This window comes from Bos indicus x Bos taurus, chromosome 3, assembly GCF_003369695.1.
Source record: "Bos indicus x Bos taurus breed Angus x Brahman F1 hybrid chromosome 3, Bos_hybrid_MaternalHap_v2.0, whole genome shotgun sequence".
In the NCBI taxonomy this organism is placed as follows: domain Eukaryota; kingdom Metazoa; phylum Chordata; class Mammalia; order Artiodactyla; family Bovidae; genus Bos; species Bos indicus x Bos taurus.
In genome coordinates, this window is record NC_040078.1 from 20,756,453 (window position 1) to 20,774,173 (window position 17,721).

Genomic DNA, 17,721 nt, shown 5'->3' on the forward strand with positions numbered 1-17,721 from the left:
GATGCCATTAAAGATACAACTCCTCCTCTTTGGTTATATCAATGTGCATTTATATGTTGACATTATTGTTGACTTGGTTTAAAGGGAGAGAATGTGCTGGACATGCAGACATGAGTTTTCCTTCAGTGTGAGTGACAGTTAAATTTCTCTCTGTAACTTAACGCTTATGTATTATGGCTATATGTTTTAGTAAATTGTAAACTTTGTTGGCACAAAACAGTATTCCAAGATGTAGCTTTGTGAAACTCCAGAGACCCATATCTTTGTCAGTGATAAATTCAGTAACACAAATGCCACCTGTGAGGTTGGGGACACCCAGGTGCAAGCCCTCTCCATGTAACGTATCCCAACATTTTGAAACCTCTGTGCTTAACAGAACAGAATCACACATTATTAAATACAAGAGATCCAATGCAGCATCTACTCTAAGCCCCTCATTTTCCAGATGAGAAAACCGGGGTTCAGAGAGACAGAGAACTTGACCAAGGGCCCACAGCTTATTGGAAGTGAGAACCCTGGTCAGTGCTCTGTCCAAATAACCCCAGGCCTTACCTCGAATAGGTAGACTCACATTCAGTATGAGCATCTCCAAAGCACCCTGCTGCCCTCATCTCTGAAGCAAATATGTTCACCAAGTGGTATGTCTTGGATCTCTAAGCCCAGGTTACAGAGGCAAAGGAAAGATAAAGGAAAGAATTGAAACCAATTCACCTCCTTCTTGCCCTGGAAGCAAAAGTGTGTGTGTGTGTGTGTGTGGTAAGAGAAAGTGGGGAAGAGTACTGAGGGAGATTGTTTTGTTTTTTTTTTTTTTTGAGTCATTGTAACAAATACCTAGGGCTTCCCTGGTGGCTCAGTGGTAAAGAATCCACCTGCCAATGAAGGAGAGGCAGGAGATGAGTGTTGATCCCTGGGATCAGGAAGATCTTCTGGAAAAGGAAATGGCAACCCACTCCAGTCTTGCCTGGGAAATCCCATGGACAGAGGAGCCTGGCTAGTTAGTCTGTAGGGTAGAAAAAGAGTAGGATATGACTTAGGGACTAAACAACAACAAGAAGAAGCAAATAACTGGAAGGGGAGATGCCCAACTGGTCATGCCCGCTAAACCCCTGCAGCTTCTCCAACCTCTGCTGTCACCAGCAGAACGGAGGACAAGAAGGTCTGATTGGAAATTAATAGTCTGGACTATTTCTGGAAAGAGATAACAAGGATCCAGGAGTTTCCTTCTCTGGCAGTTTAGGATAAAAACCACATTTTGTTACTCTTGCTTCCTCTGAAACAGCCAGGTAAACTTGGAGTGTGAGCAGTCCAGATTTGGGAGTTTGGTTGGGAACAGTGAGGAAGGGAAAGGGACGCTATTTGAAGGCAGAGCGAGTCCCTAAAATTCGTGGGTCTTGCCATTCTGGGACGGAGGCGCTGAGGAAGGGGCTGCCTCGTTCAACGTCTCCCTTTCTGTCTTCCCACTTGCCTTCCTGACATCAGTATTACTTTCCTTAGATCCTTTAGTCTTTAACTAGGAGGGGCTGGTGTCATCTCCAGCTGCCCCTGTGACAGCCCCTCCAGCACCCTCACCACCTCTCCCCAGAACCCCGAGTCCCTCCCCATCCTCTTTTTTTCTTCCACCCCCCACCCCCCAACAATGGTCTCTCCCGATGCTCTCTGGTGCGGGGGGGGGGCGGGGGAGGGCGGGGGGAGGGCGGAGGCGGGGCCGGAGCCCGTGGTGGGGCAGGTCTGCATTGCTGCTTCCCCTGGTACCCAGAGCAGACGCCGCTGCCGCCTGCCCCACTGCCGGGACCCCCGCCCTCACCCAGACTCCCTTATCTGGGGGACTCAGCCCAGGTGAGACCCCTCTCTCAGTTTCTCAGCTCCACCCCGCCCCGGGGCAGCAGCATCCTCGCCTTGCCTTGCAGCCATTTTATCCTCCGATGCTTTGCTTGTGGGGAGGGTGACCGTCCCTCATCAGGGGTGAGGGGATTGCTGGTGGTTTGAATGGACATTTATGGCGGTTGCTGTGCTGATCAGAGAGAGAAATATATATATTTATACATATATATGTGTGGAGGAGGGTTGTTTTTCTCTACCTTAACCAAGCCCATACTACTCTCCTCAGATATTAACGGGGGTGGGGGCTTGTAAGGTGGAATAGGGTTCCCTCAAACTCCAATTCCCAACTCATCTTGTCCCCCGCCTCCACCTACCCACACCGACACCCCCCCCCGCCCCGCGTGATAGATGACCTTGGCTGGGGCGGGAGAATATGCTGCCTCAGTCTGTGCCCCTGGACTTGGGTTGCAGCGGGCGGGGGGGGGGGGGGTGGGGGCGGGGGGGTGCGGTTGGGTTTGTGGGGTGTGTGTGGGGAGGCGGTTGGTGGAGGAAGGGCAGATGAAGGAGGGAAGAAAGGGAATGGTGAACGGAAATGTTGGGTAGATAGAGGTGGTGAACAACCAGGCTTGGGGGCACGGTTGGGGGTGGGGCTGGAGGCAGGCAGTCGCTCCGGGGTGGGGGGAAGGGGTGTTGAGTGTTGATGGGCACTAGTCCAGCAGCAGAATCAAGGGTGAGGGGAGGCGCTCAGAGAATGGGTTCAGTCAGTTCTAGGGACTCCGCTCTTACACCAGAGTGGGGCAGGATGGGGAGGGTCGCCGCGGATGCTGGCAGGGGCGGTCTCTATGCCTGCGCGCGTGAAGATCTCCCCTTGCATTCTGGTCCCTGCCACTCCGAATTCCTCCTCGGACATTCTCCGCTGACACCTTGATCTTTTCCCGTCAGAACTGTGGAGACTCCATCTTCCAAACCGTAGGGTAATATGTAGGCAGGGGTAGTGCAGCCTTGGCTGTTCTGGTGTGGGGATCGAGGCTCAGTTACCCAGCAGTGGTGGGGAGGGGTGCTCCAGCACCTCTCTCCCCCACATCCATGAATGTTTTGATAAGTGATTGCTTTTTAATGACCTTGTCACCTGGGCTAGGGTGGGTTGGGAAATCCAGGTGGCTTCCAAAGTCAGGGGCTTTGATGGAGGTAAGGGGTTCTGGACCTCCCCACCCCACAACCAATCCTGGGCTGACTGAGTTATCCTGAGAGGAGGCCTTTGCTCAGAGTCTCCCGCCTCCCCCCATCCTCTGCAGAAAATCTCCCGGGCATGTTTTCCCATCAGGTGAAGCCAACAGACCTTAAAGGGCCCTGTAACCCTGAATCTTGTCTCCTTTAACCTCTACATCTCCGAGTCTGTCTCCCTCCCACAAGCTTAGCCACCCTGTGCTGCTTTGGGGGCTAAAAATAGCACCGCTTCCTCACCAGCTTGAAGAATTTGTCTTCTTTTTCTCCCTCCTGAGCTCCTGGGCTTGTTGGCCCTGGGGGAGCTGGCTGCTGAGCCTTCACATCCTGCTGTGGCTCCGGGGCCCTCTGTACCCTTCCGGTTCCTCTCAGGGGTGGAGAGTGTAAACAAACACCGAGCGTGGCTCCTCCTGGGCCCATCTGCCTGCGCCAGGGTCTGGGGGGAGATCCTAACTGGGAAGGAAAGGTGAGGCAAGCAAATTGCATGCAGAAAGGGGATTCCACTGTTCCCTCTCTCTAATGGGGGATGGTTTGGGCCTTGAACCACAAGGAAAGAAGGTGACATAGGGGTCACTGGTTCTGGTCATCGTGGTCTACTGCTTACATTTGACCTGAGGGCGTAGGGCTCTGCTTTGCCAGTGCTTCTTTCTGAACTACATAGCATTACTTACCCCTTCTGCCTGGGCCACCGTGTGTGTGTGTGTGTGTGTGTGTGTGTGTGTGTGTGTGTAAGTGTATGTGTAACATTTAATGAAGGCCCTGGATGGGTGGGAACAGAATGAAGCAGGATATTTTTAGGGGAATGATCTCTGATCAGAATCTAGTCCTGCTTCCTTTGCTTCTATGAAGGAAGAGGGGGTTCTCCCATGCTTGCCTCTGGAGGATGTCTTTTGTGGGGGAGGGGAGGTCCAAGCCCCCTTCATTCTATATCAGCTCCTACGCAATGCGGTATTTATGGACTCCTTTTTCCTTGACTCCTGGAGGAGCAGAAAGGATTAAGGGATTAGAAAGGGAAGCCATGGAGGAAGGAGGTACAGCTATAAACCTTAGATGTCCATGTTGGAAATGTGTTTGATTTTCCACCTCTACCCCGACCAGTGAAAGGGGGCCCATTTATGACATCCTGAAGGAAGGTGGCAAGCCAGTCATCACCTCTTTTTTAGATTTTGGTCTGCCCTTTTCTCCCCATGACCTCAGATTCCACGTCTCCCTTTTTGTGAGTCTTCCATTGTTTGTCTGGAGCAGACAATATAGGTCCAGCTGCTGGCATTTGTTTGAACACAGAGGGGTCTTGGGACTCTGTATTGGGAGGTTACAACAGCATCCAAATGTGACCCCCCCCTGCTTTGCCCTTGATGCTTCTTTCACAGTTTTCAATCTAATAGGAAGGAAAGAAACTAATAGAAGGTCTGTTGTGAGATTAAATTATCACATCAACTTGGAGAAATAGAGATTATTATCCCCAGTTTAAATATAAGGACTCTGAGGCTTAGAGATGTTCAGGAATCTGCTCGAGATCAGTTAGTAAATGGCAGAGCTGGAATTTCAACTTATGTCATCGGATTGTCATGCGCTTTGCACTGAACCAGCTCTCTCCTTGCCAGTATCCCTTTCTGCCATTCACCCTAAAGAGCATCCACAAGTGGCTTTTGTTCTAACGTCTTGTGAGGGAGTGGAGGTCATCTTACCACATTACTGTCACCACAAAGCGTAATAACTAATATTTACTCATCAGTTGTTATGTGCCAGGCACTATGGTAAAGAGCTTATATTCATTATGTCATTTAATCCTTACTTCCCCCTCTTAAATGAGAGGGAACTAAGGCTTTGAGGATCAGAGACATGCTCTTGGTCACTTAGTAAGCTGTTGAAGCAGGAAGTCAAATCTAAGTCTGTCTGACTCTGGAAGCTGAGCTTTCACCCACTGAGCTGCGTTGGGAGAAGACTCCTCCCTGTGAAGCCTACAACCATGGAACCTGAGGAAGGACCATGGAAGCCCCATCTTCAGATGCCATCAGTGGTCTGAAGACAACAGGTTGAAGGATTCAGTTGTCCTTCTTTACGTTCCCCCCAAGCTCTGCTCCCAGTAAGAAACCCAGACCAGACTAGAGAAGGGAGTTTTGGTTTCTCTATTTCCTCTTTTATCCTTGGCAGGTGGGTGGTAAAGCAAAGGGTCTGTTCTTGAAGTGGGGCCAGGGATGAGGAGATGGGCTCTGGGTAGCTGATTGTGACTTTGGAGCAAATCCCATAGGTCTAGTCTCCAAGGTCAAAGTAAGGGACGTATACTGAATGGCCCATAGCAGGCCCAGACAGTCATCCTTTTTTCCTGAGTCGGGCTTGAGGCCAGCAGGCCATCATCTCTGTAACACAAGGCCCAGGTGGGGCTCTGGGTTGGCCGGAGCACTGTATTGGCCCTCTTCAGTGTCTTAGGCCTCACAACCTCCTTTTTTCTCCCTCTCATCTTTTTCTAGATCTCCAGAGACTCCTGGAAGAGAAGTAGCAGCCTTTTCTGAGTTATCCTGGCTCCCCAGCTTAGCCTCCCCAACCTAGCTCCCCCTCCCCTTCCAGTACCCTCTCTCCCCCTCTTCCTTCCCAATGCATCCAACTGAACTGGGTGTAGGCCAAAGCTCTTCCCTCCCTTCCCCTCCTAAACCCTCACTGGCCAGATCCTATATTCTATTCTGTGCCCAGAGTTACTCAAACACACTTCATCTAAGTAACTCGGGGAAGTGGTCTTTCTGACTCCACGAGCTCTTGTGCAAAATCAGAATAAGGAAGGGGGGAAGATTCGGTGAAGTAGTCCCAAAGCCCCATCATGGAAGAGGGCTTCAGAGACCGGGCAGCTTTCATCCGTGGGGCCAAAGACATTGCCAAGGAAGTCAAGAAGCATGCAACCAAGAAGGTGGTGAAGGGCCTGGACAGAGTCCAGGATGAATATTCCCGGAGATCCTACTCCCGCTTTGAGGAGGAGGACGATGATGATGACTTCCCCGCCCCTGCTGATGGCTATTACCGCGGGGAAGGGGCCCAGGATGAGGAGGAAGGCGGCGCATCTAGTGATGCCACCGAGGGCCACGACGAGGATGATGAGATCTACGAGGGGGAATATCAGGGCATCCCCCGGGCAGAGTCTGGGGGCAAAGGCGAGCGGATGGCAGATGGGGCACCCCTGGCTGGAGTGAGGGGGGGCTTGGGTGATGGGGAGGGTCCCCCGGGGGGGCGGGGAGAAGCGCAGCGGCGGAAAGAACGGGAAGAACTAGCCCAGCAGTATGAAGCCATCCTACGGGAGTGCGGCCATGGCCGCTTCCAGTGGACACTCTATTTCGTGCTTGGTCTGGCACTGATGGCCGATGGTGTTGAGGTCTTCGTGGTGGGCTTCGTGCTGCCCAGTGCTGAGAAAGACATGTGCCTGTCTGACTCCAACAAAGGCATGCTGGGTAAGACACGTTGCGCTCCAGCCCCATCCTGCCCCAAACTCTGGAAAACAGTTCTCTGTGCCTGAGAACTGCTCCTGTCCTCACCACTGCATTCCTGAGGATCCTGGTCCCAAGATACCCCTGGGAGGGCTCAGGGTTCCTCTGTCATGCTCTCTGCCTCCACTCCCCCCACCCTGACACCCTCCTCTAGAGGTTGGGTCATGGTGAGATTGCTTGTGCAAGAGAAAAGGCACATGGGCTGGGGCTTGGGCCTGTAGTTGTGGGGTGTCTGCTTAGTTCTGTAGGAGATGGCTGTGATGGGATGGACCCCCATTTAATGTTTCTTCAAAGCCTTTCCTCTTGTTACCCTGATTATTTCCCCTCTTGGGGGGAACAAGAAGGCAGTATCCAAACCCCTTGATTTAAATGAGGAGAGTCAGTTTGGGGTGGTGGGGGGCTGGGAAGAATCCAGCCAGAGAAGCTGGTCACACTTGCTCTTCGTTAGCATTGGGAATTTTCAGGGGCCAGCGAGTGGTCTTTAATGGCCCTTCCTGATGGAGATCCCAAGGGAGGAAATCCCCTAGAAGGGGATCCCTCAGAAGGGATCAGGTCTTGCTCTGTCACCAAGTTGCCACGAGATCTTGGGCAGTTTCCTTCTCCCTCGGGCTGGGCTTCGGCCTGGGTAAAATGCAGAGTTTGGAGCAGATAACTTTTAAGACCAATTCCAACTCTGATTTTATGAAAGAAGAAAGGAACAGGGGAGTTTGGGGACCAGAAGTATTGGAACTGGAAGGAATAAAAAATGGATTTATATGTGGGCTTCCGTGGTAGCTCTGTAAAGAATCTGCCTGTAATGCCGGAGACTGGGGTTTGATCTCTGGGTCGGGAAGTTACCCTGGAGAAGGAAATGGCAACCCACTCCAGTATTCTCTCCTGGAGAATTCCAGGGACAGAAGAGCCTGTGGGCTACAGTCCATAGGGTCGCAAAGAGTTGGACACAACTGAGCGATTTTCACTTTCACTTTTGTGTGTGTGTGATTTCCTGGGAGGATTGAAGGAATGGAGCCTCTTTCCCAGGGAACATGAGAGACACCTCCTGCCGCTTGGAGGGCATCAAGTAGAGAGGCTAGAGGGGATCCTGGGAGGGTCTGGGAATCTAGGCAGATCCATTTCTCATTCCAGGCAAGCTAGAGATGGGGGTATTGTGTATGCGTGTGTGTGTGTGTGTGTGTGAGAGACAGCAAGAGAGTAAGAGTGAGCAATAAGGAATGAGAGGGAAAGAAAGGAGAATTCTAGGGCTGTCCCATGTCTGCATCTCTGCCTTTGAACCTCCAGGCTGCAGAGATGACCTTCCATCTTTGCTCATGTAATGCATCCTCTCTCACTTGATCTCATCTCTGGGTAGACTTAGCTCCTACAAGTCCTTCAGATCCTCTGTCCATGCTGCTGCAGTTTCAGCTCATTTAAATGTCTGGCGAGTGGGAGAACCTTAGTGTGTCTGCTCATATCCCTTCTGCCTCTGTTCTCTTCCTTCAGGCCTCATTGTCTACCTGGGCATGATGGTGGGAGCCTTCCTCTGGGGAGGGCTGGCTGATCGGCTGGGTCGAAGACAGTGTCTGCTCATCTCACTCTCAGTCAACAGTGTCTTCGCCTTTTTCTCATCTTTCGTCCAGGGTTATGGCACTTTCCTTTTCTGCCGTCTCCTTTCTGGGGTTGGGTGAGTGTTCCCCTCATGAGTCCCTGGAAGGCAGGGCTGCGCCTTGGTTGCTGTTATACCTCTAGGGCCCTACATAGTGCCAGGCACACCAGCTATACCTCAAATATGTGTGAACGGAATGAATGAAATCCTCTCCCTTCAGGCCAGTTTCTCCCTGTCCAGGACCTGTCTACTATCTGTCCAGATTGTCATTCCATATCTGGTTCACTCCCGAGTCCTCCACCCTACCTTTTAGTCCCATTCTGAGCCTGGTTCCCTCAAGAGACCCAGTAGGGCTCAACTTCACCACTGGGTATCTGTGGTTATCCCCTTCCCAGAGCATAAATATTTCCTGCATTCAACAACAAACCTTGTTCATACCCACACCTGCCAGAACTCTGAATGCCTGAGCCACCCAACTTCTACACTTCCTCTGCCACCTGCATGTCCCCTTTGCATAGTCTCCCAGCTCTCTTCTGGCCTGCTTCCTCAGATTCCTCTTGCTCTTCTTCCTTTGGGATTTCCCCTCTTTTCTGAATATCGGCTCTCCCTTCCAACTCTGTAGTCATCTTCAAGATTCAATGTTTGTTCCTTCTCATTGCCTGAGACCTGCCTGCCTGTTTCCTAGGATCCCAAGGGTCCCAAGACAAAGGATCCTAGGGTCCCAAGGATGGGTGCCTGATGGCTGGTGGTGAGGGAGCTTATAGGGCATGGTGGTGAGGAGTTTCTCTTTAAAAGGTTCAGAAGATGAAAGGGACTTGGGGATCCAGAGCGCTGGGGTATGGAATCAGGAATTTAGCCATTTTCCAACGCTGAATTCTTGCAATGCCCTTCAGGATCGGAGGGTCCATCCCCATCGTCTTCTCCTATTTCTCGGAGTTTCTGGCACAGGAGAAACGTGGGGAGCATTTGAGCTGGCTCTGCATGTTTTGGATGATTGGTGGAGTGTACGCAGCTGCTATGGCCTGGGCCATCATCCCCCACTATGGTGAGCAGCCCCCAGAAAATGTACCCCAGACTCTGTCTCTCCTCTCCTGTGCTCCCTATGGTAGGACCCTACAGCCTCTGGCCTCTCTGCTGATGCTGTGACTCTGTCCTTGCCAGGGTGGAGCTTTCAGATGGGGTCTGCTTACCAGTTCCACAGCTGGAGGGTCTTTGTCCTCGTCTGCGCTTTCCCTTCTGTGTTTGCCATTGGGGCTCTGACCACACAGCCTGAAAGCCCCCGTTTCTTCCTGGAGGTGAATGGGGCTGGGGCTGGGCTCGGGGGTGGGCAACAGGGGCTCCTGCATTCAAACACCCACCATGGGCTGGGTCTGGTCCACGTGGCAGCCTTCCTTTCCTAGGGTCCAAGGTCTGGGGGGCCTTGATCTCACTTCCTTTGTCTTAGAATGTCTTTCCAGAGGAGTTCTGTGGGTGTTAAAACCAGAGGACCTGCTTCACCATGGGTGGCTTAGGGTTTTGCAGGCAGGGGTCCTGACCCTGGCCCTGACTTTACGGTTCAAAAGAGGATCCTACAGCCCACCCCCTCCCACTTTATCCTGACCCAGCAGGGTGAGGACGCTCCTCCTGCTCTGACTACATACTCACGGACCATCTTCATTTCCCTCGTTTTCAGTTTCTCTTTCCATTGTGCCAAGGGATCCCCAACTCTTGCCCAAGCCTGGTTATCTCTTGCTGTGCTCCCCCTTGGGCTCTTTGGGAGTGCTTGGTGGGTATGCCCCTAGGTCAGGTTGAGAGAGGGGGATCTGTAGCCCTGGGTCAGGGAAGGGCTGACCCAGATGTGGGGATTGTTTCTGTGGCTCTAGAATGGGAAGCATGATGAGGCCTGGATGGTACTGAAGCAGGTCCATGACACCAACATGCGAGCCAAGGGGCATCCTGAGCGAGTCTTCTCGGTAAGCCACAGTCCTCCAAGTGCCCACACCTGGCCCCTCCCTGGACTCCTCCCCCGACTCATGCCCACCTTCCTAGGCCGCACTGAGATCTCAGTGGGATCTCTCAGGGTATCATGTCTCCCTCCCATTTCCCACTCTGCTACCGCAGGAGAAACTGGGGTACTTGGAAGGGCTGGAAAGTACAGACTAAGTGACTGCTCACTCCTTCTTTTGACCCCAGGTAACCCACATTAAGACAATTCATCAGGAGGATGAGTTGATTGAGATCCAGTCTGACACAGGGGCCTGGTACCAGCGCTGGGGGGTCCGGGCCTTGAGCCTGGGAGGGCAGGTAATGAGGGCGGGGATAGTGGAGAGGTGGAGAGGAGGGCAGGGCTGGAGCTTGGGGGTGGGGGTGATGCGTGAACTGGAGGGAGCTGGTAGGGGCAGAAAAACTGGGATCTGGAGGTGCTAGAACTACTGGCTGGCAGCCGCTGTATGACTTTGTCCTATTCCGCCTAGGTCTGGGGGAATTTCCTCTCTTGTTTTGGTCCAGAATACCGCCGCATCACTCTGATGATGATGGGTGTGTGGTTCACCATGTCATTCAGGTGAGGAGCTGGGTGGGGTGGGTCGGAAGTGCTGGATGTGATGGTCTGTGGGTTGGGAGAGAGGTGGAGAAAATGGAAATGAAGGGGATGAATAATGAGGGAAGGTGCTGTTTGGATCCCCTCTGATAGTCCACCCGGCTCCTCTACCTCACTCCTTAATCCAACAAACTTATATTATAGGCAGAACAGTATTAAGTTTCTATTCTGTGCCAGGTACCCTGCTGGGATGGAATAGATGTGGTCTCAGTCCTCATGGAATTTACATCTTGGTCTAGGAGCTAGACAAACTAGCTGTAATGAGGAGTGCCCCGGTGGGAGATGTGCACTGGGAACAGGCTTCCCAGCCCAGATTGCTGGTAGGCTGGAGAGGGGATCTAAGTCCTGAAGGAGGAATAGGAGTTAGGCTGAGGGTGGGATGGAGAGACTGTTTTACACAAAAGATAGAGCAAATGCCTGGGAGGTAAGAAGTAATAGGCAGGAGGGTTAGAAGAACCTGAAGTCCCACAGAACCACAGCAGTTGGTGAAAGATGAGATGAGGTGAGAGATGAGGCTGGGGAGGTGAGCATGGTCCTAACATGGGCTGACTCCTCTGTTTCTTTCTCCTTCTGGACTGTGTGGTTCTAATCCATGAGCCCTGATTCCATTGCCCTTGACGCTTCAGCTACTATGGCCTGACTGTCTGGTTTCCCGACATGATCCGCCATCTCCAAGCGGTGGACTATGCAGCCCGCACCAAAGTGTTCCCTGGGGAACGTGTGGAGCACGTGACTTTTAACTTCACCTTGGAGAATCAGATCCACCGAGGGGGACAGTACTTCAATGACAAGTATGTGGGGATCTTTGAGCTTCACCCCTTCCACCTCTCCTACCCTTTGCCTTTTTTGTGAGTCTGGGGGTTCAGAGACAAGCTGTTTGGGGGCAAAGACCCGTGGTTCTTCTCAACCCTGCAGCTTCCTGTCTTACTTCACTGTTACTTCACGAGTGTTGGAGGAGGGTGTAAGAATGAGGGGAAGGTGGCTTTCATCATCCTGGCTTTACAGGTTCATTGGGCTACGTCTGAAGTCAGTATCCTTTGAGGACTCCCTGTTTGAGGAGTGTTATTTCGAGGATGTCACATCCAGCAACACATTTTTCCGCAACTGCACGTTCATCAACACCGTGTTCTATAACACTGGTAAGGTGGGATGGCTAGAGGCTGACAGACCAAAGGATTGGGTGGACCCTGAGCTGGAGAAAGGGAACCTTTTTCATTCCCTAACTCAGGGTTCTCAAGCTGAGCTCTTCAGAGCCTTGGAGGTGATAGGGGGGTCTGTTAGTTACTACTAACAATTACAACAATCTAATGGTAATTGATCATTTTTCTGTAATAAGTAGAACATCTGACGAAAACATCAAGTTTGTTTGCTTTTGGCTAGAATTGAAACAACTTAATATTGTGATATTAATGCACTTTTGAAGAGGGCAAAATCATTCAAAAGAGCAGCCTTGGGAAAAAAGAAAAACAATCCTTTTCTTTAACAGGGATTCTCAAACTATACGCACATGAAATGCTGGTTTTGTGAGCTAGACTCAGGTTTCCCACCTTTAAATGGAGTGCTGAATGAGGTTTCCTATCTTGCAGAAAAAAAATGGATAAGATTCTAAGGCTTTTTAATATTTGCTCAGTAATTTGTCCTAAACTTATGGCTCTGCTACTGCTTAGAGTAGACAAAAAGAATGAACAAGAAATCAGTAGACATCATTAGGAGAAAACATAGCAACAGCCAAGCACACTGTTTCATTTGGTAAACTATGGTCATTTTGTGGCATAAAAGGATCCTAGCTCCTATGGTGTTTTGCCATAGTGTTCTGACTGATTCTGAGAGCCCCGCCTGCTAAACCCCTCAAAGGCAGAGCCCTGAGCATAAGCAATAGCAGCCTCCCTCTCACATGTGCCATGATTGTCTGCCTGTCTTGGCCTTCGCCCCCAGACCTGTTTGAGTACAAGTTTGTGAACAGCCGTCTGGTGAACAGCACATTCCTGCACAACAAGGAGGGCTGCCCCCTGGACGTGACGGGGACGGGTGAAGGCGCCTACATGGTGTATTTTGTCAGCTTCTTGGGGACGCTGGCTGTGCTTCCTGGGAACATTGTGTCTGCTCTGCTCATGGACAAGATTGGCAGGCTCCGAATGCTTGGTAAGGGGGAGAGGCTGGGTGGCGGTGTGTCAGAACTGACTAGGAGGCCAGGGGAGGGCATGGCGGTCACTGGGCTTCTCACCTTAGTCTGTGGAAAGCTTAGCCAGAGAAGGGTCTGTGTCTCACGTCTTCTCCTTGGAGGGAGTGGGGGGAGGTGGGGGCTGCATGACCAGGCGGGGTCTGTTGAGGAAGCTCCTCTGGGGATAGGAGGTGGGCAGAATAGCAAGTCTAGGATACAGGCTTTGGGGTCATGGGTTTTGAATCTCAGCTCCACTGCATTTTAGGTAAGTTACTCACCTCTGTGAACCCAGCTGTCTCATCTGCAACATGGCAGGGATGACAGTACCTCTTAGGAGGCTGACTTATTAGTAATGTATGTAAACCATCCAATTGTTTGGTGCATAGCTTGCACCAAGGAATGGTTGGTACTGATACTGTTAATAAAAAGACAATGTAGGTGAGATTGGAGATGAGGGAGAAGCCTTCCTTTTGGGTACCCTGGCAAAGAAAGTGTCTCATCCTGGTCGAAGGGACAGAGTGGGCTGTGGGTGGCTTTCATCATGGCCACACTCATGCTGCTTTCTTCCTCCCTGGCTCCAGCTGGCTCCAGCGTGATGTCCTGTGTCTCCTGCTTCTTCCTGTCTTTCGGGAACAGTGAGTCCGCCATGATCGCTCTGCTCTGCCTTTTCGGGGGGGTCAGCATCGCATCCTGGAACGCGCTGGACGTGTTGACTGTTGAACTCTACCCCTCGGACAAGAGGTAACAGGCGTGTGGTGGGGGCAGGGCAGCAGGTTTAGGGCTCAGAGGGCAGGACAGAAACGGGGTGAGGAAGGGGGCTGATGGGGAAGGCATCTTTAGGGGTAAAAGGGTACATATTCCCCTTGAGTTTCTCTTCTAAAAGCTGGTAGCATTTTTTTTTTTAAGCTGGTAGCTTTTATATTCACTCCTTGAAGTCTTTAACTATTAACCTAATTTTTTGGTGTCCCTTCCCCCTTGCCTCCCAATTTATCTGTATTCCCTGGTTTGTACCCCTCCTAATTGCTCCATTCTTCCTCTCCCTCTTGGACACTGCTGGCTCTCTCCTTTACCTGCCCTTCTTCCCCCACAAATCCTCCCATGCCCCGTCCTTTGTCTCCCTCCCCGGCCCCTCCATCCCATTTGCTGTGCTGGGGGACTCCTGAGCAGAACCACAGCCTTCGGCTTCCTGAATGCCCTGTGTAAGCTGGCAGCTGTGCTGGGGATCAGCATCTTCACGTCCTTTGTGGGAATCACCAAGGCTGCCCCCATCCTCTTTGCCTCCGCTGCCCTTGCCCTCGGGAGTTCTCTGGCCCTGAAGCTGCCCGAGACCCGGGGGCAGGTGCTGCAGTGAGGGAATCTCGGGCTTTGCGGGTGGCAGGCACACTGTGAGACCAACAATTCCCTCTTCCCGTTCCCTGCCCTGCCATCCTGGCTGCCAGAGCCCTCGTTCCCCGCCTCCTGTTTAGTGTCTTAGCCATGTATGCGTGAGTGTGTGTGTGTATGTATGTGTGTGCATGTGTGAGACCCCGTGGGCAGGGACTACAGGGAAGGCTCCTCCATCCTAGATTTGGGGTGTAGCTCTGTTTCCCACCTCCTACCACCCCTGACTTTGCACAAGAGAAGGCTTGGCCCCACCCTTCTCCCCCAGTGTTAGTGAGAGGCCCTTGCTCTTCCCAGCTCCTGGGGCTTTTCCCCCTTATTCCTTCTGCCTGGGCTCTGGCGAAACCACAAGCAGGTGGTTATGCCGGGGGCTAGGGCTTGATATAGACCATGGACCAAAAGAACTTCTTAGAGTTGGAAGGGCCTAGAGTGCCCTCTCATGCCTCCTGTTGGATGCTGGGAAAGTAGCAATAAACCTCAGCCCCCTGGCCTCCAGTTCCCCCTCAATTTGGGCTACAAGCCTGAATTTTATGAAATTAGCTTTCTGATTCTTATTTATTTATATATTAAGTTCTGAGGCAGCTCAGCAGGACTGTGTGTGTGTGAATGCTTGTATACACTTATGTATGTGTGTGTGTGTGTGTATGTGTGCTGTGGGGTGGGGGTGTCATTATACTGTCCTAAAATACAAGCCAAGGGTAATTTCAGTGGACACACACACAGGTACCTGCTCCCCACAGTACCTCCCCTAATCTTGTTTCTGAGCCTGGCCTGGGTGGCAGGAGCCTCGGCAGGCTGGGAGAAGAGTCTCACAGTCTAGGAACAGCCAAGGGCACCTGACAAAGTTCATCTCCTCCCCATCTCTCAAGAAGCACAGGCCTCCTCTGGAGTGAGAGGCTCTCCCTACACAGCACAGACGGGAACAGCACAGCTGCCCTCCCACCTCGACTGTCTCCTCACAGGCAGAGGAGCAGGGGAGGGGAAGAAACCAGTATGTGGTCAAACCAGCAGATCAAAAGCACAAGGAGCTGGGGCAGGGCAGGAACCGGGCTTTCCTAGCAACTCCTGCACAGTGGGAAGAGTTTCAGCAGTAAGCCGGGGACCCCTAATGCAGGACCAGAAGCCTCAGTTTCCTCATCTCACCCTCCCCACAGGATAGCCAGTGTAGGTTAAGCTGCCCCTGCCCCCTGCCCCCGCCCCGTGTGGTTGCTTTCTTGGGTGCCCCAGTCCTCCACCCCCAACACTGTAGCTGTGATGTGTTGTAGTTTTTAGCTGTTTGTAAATGTTAAAAAGTTAAAAGGAAAAAAGTGAAAACAAACAAAAAAAGAAAATCCAAATTCAGCCGCCTCATGCTGCGTCTGGTGCCCCCACCCTATGGTCACTCCCGTTTTGTAAAAGTGAACCAGGTGGTGACTGTTTAACTCTCTGATGTCTGTGCTCAAAGAACTGCCTTCTCCAGTGCCCAGTGTATGAGTGTGCACCCTCTCTCTTCACCCTTCACTTGCTGGACGCAGCCCTCTCCCCTGCACCTCCCTGGAGGGACCCATCCATCTCCCTTACTCTCCTGGGGAACCCTAAATCTAACTCTGTTGATGTAAAAAAAAAATAAATGAAAAATACTGATGAAAAATAAAAAGGAAACAAATCCTTCAAACCTAAAATGGCTATGTCTGCTTCTTCGCCTCTACCTACATCCAACTTTGTTCTGCATCCTGAGGCAGAAGATGGTGAGCTGGAAAAACAACTCCTTTCTCCAAACTGAAGGCCAGAGTAACACAATGCATCACATTTACTTCCTGAGTTGGCCTCTAAGCTGACCTTTCCACTTTTATAGATAGAGGGTCCTCATAGTCTCCTAGTTTCGAAAACTTGGGGTAATGTCCTACAACTTAATAGCAAAACAACTAATAACCTGATTAAAAAATGGGCTAAAGACTTGAGTAGCCATTTTTCCAAACACATAAAATGACCAATAGGTACTGTTCAGTCGTGTCTGACTTCTTTGCAACTCCATGCAGAGCAGCACGCCAGGCTTCCCGTCCTTCATTATCGCCCAGTTTGCTCAAACTCACGTCCATTGAGTCGATGCCATCCAACCCTCTCATCCTCTGTTGCCTTCTTCTCCTGCCCTCCATCTTTCCCAGCAACAGGGTCTTTTCCAGTGAGTCGGCTTTTCACATCAGGTGGCCAGTAGGTATATATGTATATAAAAAATGCTCAATGTCACTAATCATCAGGGAAGTACAATAAAAACCTTAATGAAATACCACCTCATACCTGTCAGGATAACTACATATATATATATATATATATATATATATATGGTGAGTGAAGTCGCTCAGTCATGTCCGACTCTTTGCGACCCCACGGACTGTAGCCTACCAGGCTTCTCCATCCATAGAATTTTCCAGGCAAGAGTACTGGAGTGGGTTGCCATTTCCTTCTCCAGGGGATATTCCCGATCCAGGGATCGAACCCAGGTCTCCGGGATTGCAGGCAGATGCTTTACCCTCTGAGCTACCAGGGAAGCCCCCAAATAATATATATATTATATAAAGTATTGCTGAAGATGGGGAGATATTGGAACCCCTGCACACTGTTGGTGGGAATACAAAATGGTGCAACCACTCTGGAAAATACGGAAGTTTCTCAAAAATAGAACTACCATATGATCCAGCAATCCCACTTCTGGGTATTTACCCAAAAGAACTGAAATCAGGATCCTGGAGAAGTGTTAGGACTCTCATGTTCATTGCAGCATTATCACAATAGCTAAGATGTGGAAACAACCTGAATTGACAAATGCCTGGATAAGGAAAAATTAATATATACATACAATGAAATACTCACCAGCCTTAAAAAAAGGAAATTCGGCTGTGATAAATCATGAGGACGTTATGCTAAGTGAAATAAGCCAGCCACAGAAAGATAAATATGCACGATTCTACTTATATGAGTTATCTATAATAGCTGAATAGAATCAGTGGGATGTTGGCTGCTAGGGGCAGGATGGGGTGGAGGGGAGAGGGAAGTAGGGAATTATCAATCAACAGACCTTAAGTTTCAGCTAAGCAAGATGATTAAACTCTAGAGATCTGCTGTATGACATTGTACTTATAGTCAGTGATAATGTATCATACACTTAAACATTTGTTAAGAAGGTAGATCTCATATTAAGTTTTTGCTATAATAAAATAATATTCACAAAAACAAATTTAAAAAAATCTAAAAACTCCACAAATGAAAACAAATAAAAACTTGGGAGTGGTATTTCTTGAGAACAGAACCAACTTCACTCCAAATCCTTTTGTGTTTTTTAAAAATATAGATTCCAGATTCCATTCTTGATTTGTGGATTCAGAATCCTTTTTTTGGAAAAGAGGTGACCTAGAATCCATATTTTAAACAAGCTCCCTTGGGAATTCTTACCTGTGAAGAAATCTAAAAACCCTGCCTGAGGGTTAACATTGACTCCCCTCTCACTGAAGTCCATTTCAGTTCT

At 50.6% G+C, this 17,721-nt stretch overlaps 1 protein-coding gene and 1 long non-coding RNA gene across 3 annotated transcripts; one reads left to right on the plus strand and one right to left on the minus strand.

The window, feature by feature from the left end:
• The first annotated feature begins 1,692 nt into the window (after positions 1-1,692).
• SV2A (synaptic vesicle glycoprotein 2A) lies at positions 1,693-15,880 on the plus strand. Of its 2 annotated transcripts, none has more exons than XM_027534800.1 (13): positions 1,693-1,836; positions 5,517-6,482; positions 7,998-8,178; positions 8,994-9,145; positions 9,262-9,395; positions 9,963-10,052; positions 10,273-10,383; positions 10,554-10,642; positions 11,305-11,469; positions 11,684-11,817; positions 12,614-12,820; positions 13,421-13,580; positions 14,007-15,880. In XM_027534800.1, the coding sequence occupies exons 2-13, from the start codon at positions 5,861-5,863 to the stop codon at positions 14,188-14,190; spliced, it is 2,229 nt and encodes a 742-aa protein (XP_027390601.1). In that variant the 5' UTR covers positions 1,693-1,836; positions 5,517-5,860; the 3' UTR covers positions 14,191-15,880. The 2 variants fall into 2 exon arrangements, with proteins under 2 accessions (XP_027390601.1, XP_027390604.1); XM_027534803.1 differs by lacking the exon at positions 1,693-1,836 and adding an exon at positions 3,427-3,511 and having other exon boundaries at positions 14,007-14,190.
• LOC113887636 lies at positions 2,757-3,374 on the minus strand. The gene is made up of 2 exons (XR_003509776.1): positions 3,286-3,374; positions 2,757-2,832 (listed from the first exon to the last, which is right to left on the minus strand). It is a non-coding gene; the product is annotated as an uncharacterized LOC113887636 (long non-coding RNA).
• Positions 15,881-17,721: the final 1,841 nt, after the last annotated feature.